At 37.3% G+C, this 3,395-nt stretch overlaps 1 protein-coding gene across 1 annotated transcript; it reads right to left on the bottom strand.

Moving 5' to 3' along the window:
- Positions 1-2,490: 2,490 nt before the first annotated feature.
- Positions 2,491-3,357, bottom strand: LOC133336705 (dolichyl-phosphate beta-glucosyltransferase; the record flags this gene model as incomplete). Its single annotated transcript, XM_061544986.1, has 3 exons — positions 3,270-3,357; positions 3,000-3,174; positions 2,491-2,696 (listed from the first exon to the last, which is right to left on the bottom strand). Coding segments are annotated over exons 1-3 (453 nt in total), but the record flags the coding sequence as incomplete, so codon positions are not given.
- Between the last annotated feature and the right edge of the window lie 38 nt (positions 3,358-3,395).

Genomic DNA, 3,395 nt, shown 5'->3' with positions numbered 1-3,395 from the left:
ATAGGGGCGGTGAAGAAGTTAACCCAGAACCAATAAGAGATGACGGTATAGATTGTATACCACCTAGCCAAGATGAGGTCAGAGTATCAATTATTCTGATGAAGAACAATAAAGCAGCAATTACAACAATGACCATGAACTTTTCGATATTTCTTAGAAGTTATATATTTAATATGTGAGATATTTCAAAAATTGAGTAGCTTTTTCTGCAATTCACCTCTCGGTTATTCCTCTTCATTCATTTTTGACAGTCCCTTTGTGAACACTAACCATTTAAGATATTATTCAATTTCCCATAAAAATGTGTGACCTAAATTATCGAACTATTAATTACAAACATGTTTTCCAAGAAATCGTTATCACAATATGTTAAACCACAATGATATGATAAGCACCAAAATATAGATCATTTGTTTTTGTACAAGAATTTTGTAATTAACTTTTATCGAAACTTTTGAAAACTTTAAATGGTTTGAATCGACAGAAGAGGATTTATCCAAAGGAAGAATGTACGGTCTCCAAGTTCGGTTTTTGTCCCACAATTTTTTCGAACGCTATACAGTTTTCTTTCAATTTACTATATCGGCAAGAAAGTCTAGACTATCATTTGGCTTTTTTGGATAGCATGAAGGGAATATAATATTTTTTGTATCCGCATCAGGCGAGCCCCAAGCAGATGTCAAGTCAATTTGTTAACAATTTGCGTTGTCTCGGGTATTGAAGTCCGACAGTTAAGCTTTTTCTGAAAAGCTTCACATCCTATGTAGTTTAAATATTAGAACTTCTTGGAAATCGTGTGAAATCCATTTTTAGGTCATCGTTTTTGAATATGAAATCCAAATCCACAGCCACAATGATCACCACATAGAACGCTGACATGAAGCTGCCGCAGAGTCGATGGAGATTTGAAATTCGAAATTGTCATACCCTTATCGCCATTATTCCCCCGCCCAAGTACATCAGGAAAGATCTTCATAATCTAGAGAGAGTACTTATAAGGTGAACGTATATATTAAAATATCTATCAGACAGGTCTGATTAGTATTCATACCGAACATGTCGCCTAGGAAGTACTATACTACATCGCGGATCTTACAGATCTGTAATGCTCAAAATGGATGAAGTTTCCCAGTTCATACAATTCTTAATATTTTTTCTATCGGGCGGTTCTGCTCTATTAATGAAGGAATTGATAACCTCAAAATGGGTCAACCCAGCATTAGGGCAATTTAGGTTTGCAAATGGCAGTGATACGCAGTAAAAGAATATTTGGACCTGCCAGGCAGGCAACTCTTCTAATTTGAAAGACCTTGCGAAAGTACCCATGTTTAAGATCCATATACCAGCACGGGTACCGAGATATATAAAATCGTTTACTACCTCGAAGCTGTAGTTCTCAAGTTCCACAATTGGCCCGAGTGTACTGGACGTCTTACACGTTAATACCTTCTCGCCATTTACTGCCAGACCCACTTTGGCAGGCTCCTTTTCAATTTGTTTAAAGGTGCTTGTTATCGCTCGCAATGTTCGACCCATTATGTCGATGTCATCAGCGTAGGGGCGAGTAACATATGCTGTTCAGTACAGAGTGTCATTTCTGTTCATCTTTGACTCTCGTGTGACCTTTCAAGCATGATTTTAAAAATATCATAACCTTGCCTGAATCCTCGTTCGGTATTAAAGAGCTCCGATAGGACCTTTCAGACTTTAACTGCTGACCTTGTGCCAGTTAAAGTTATGCGGCATGGCTGTATTAATTTTACAGGAATGCCGAACGCAGACATGGCTTTAAACACCTCTGAACGGATAGGGTTGTCGAATGCGGCTTTATAGTCGACGAAGAGGTGGAATGTGTCGATGTGTTTTCGTGGGGTTTTTCAAGGATTTGGCGCAGAGTGAAAATCGCGTAAAATTGCATCATGTTTAAATGTAGCTCCCAAACCTCCCAATTATCGATATTATCGAATTTTCAAAGGAATTGGCGATAATTTGGTACATTGCATTTTTAAGGGACGGCAAATCCCGCTACAAAAAGTATGGACATGTTAAAAGCAATAAGGCTCCTACAACAACAACAAAAAGTAATCTATGTTGGTCCATTGCTAGATAGGGTCTACCAGCCTCCATATAAACATATCCCCTAATTTCAATATTGTTTCCACGGCATTGTATCTTCGGATCCGATATGAGTCCAACTCAACCAACGACTGTCGCCTAAACTCTTTGTATAAGAACAACAGGTTTACTACAGAAACAACAATATCTCATGAAAAAATTGTCTGTATAGGTCATACTTTCCAACAGCATTCTCAGCAGTATAATTTTAAGTGTGGTTAAAAAATGTTTTGTATCCCCTAACACAGTTTATTTCCTTTTTTTTTTGAATTAGAGAAGGAACTTTCATCCTTTCTTTGTTGGCTGATAATAACTCTTTACTCCTACGAATAATAATAAAAATATTACCAAATAATTTCTGTTGTATTTACTTACCAATCGTACAGCACCACCTTTTCCACGATTTTCAATCAGCTCCAATACACGAACCTTATCGGCGGTGTATCGTTTCGAGTACTTCAATGCAAGTGCCACCGTGCCATCAGAACTACCATCACTGACTACAATCACCTCATAGGTGAAATTGCCAGACTTGGATTTATTTTCCAAATACTCCAGACATTCGTCCAACATAGAAGGCACTGGAAATAAAAAAGGAAAAATTAAATGGGATTGACAAAGATTATGAAATCTATGAGTTTGGTTCCACTGATGATAAATTCCTTCATACCCAATTGCATACCAGCAGTGACGTAAAGGAGAAAAGTTCTAGTAGAGGATGTGCATGAATTGTGTATTTATTAGTAAAATTGCACCATAGTCACGGAATGTAGGTAAACACGTCTGTTCAAATTCTATCCACCCGCATTATTACAATCGAATGTCATCGCAACATGTGAAAGACTTTCGTAGAGCCATTAATACTCCCCCACAAATATACTTACTTCGCTCCTCCTCATTGTAGGCCGGTACAATGACACTTAAATCCACACTGGGTTCATCATCTATGCTAGGGAATTCAATCGTCTTCAATTTGTTTGGATCCAAAAAGGTTTTTTCTTGTTTGTGTCGTTTGATCACAGGCAATGGTGTTGTCACAGACTTTTGTATAATTGCAAGCTGGAAAGGAGAGCAGAATAAATAAATATGTTTACCGGGTGCACATTTGTTGGTCAATTGTAAATATAAAGGGAGGTGGTCGGTGCAACACTTACCGATAACAACAGAACCGTAAATATAACAGAACCGAAGAATGCAATCAACTGCAAATAATCTAAAAATGCCATATTCTCTTTTTTAATACTGTATGCCGTCAGTGTGTTTTCATTATTTTCTTATTA

The sequence above is a fragment of the Musca vetustissima genome, unplaced genomic scaffold, assembly GCF_032173495.1.
Source record: "Musca vetustissima isolate MV318-11 ecotype Yass unplaced genomic scaffold, APGP_CSIRO_Mvet_v1 utg16456, whole genome shotgun sequence".
Classification (NCBI taxonomy): Eukaryota; Metazoa; Arthropoda; class Insecta; order Diptera; family Muscidae; genus Musca; species Musca vetustissima.
This window is presented reverse-complemented; position numbering and strand designations above follow the sequence as displayed.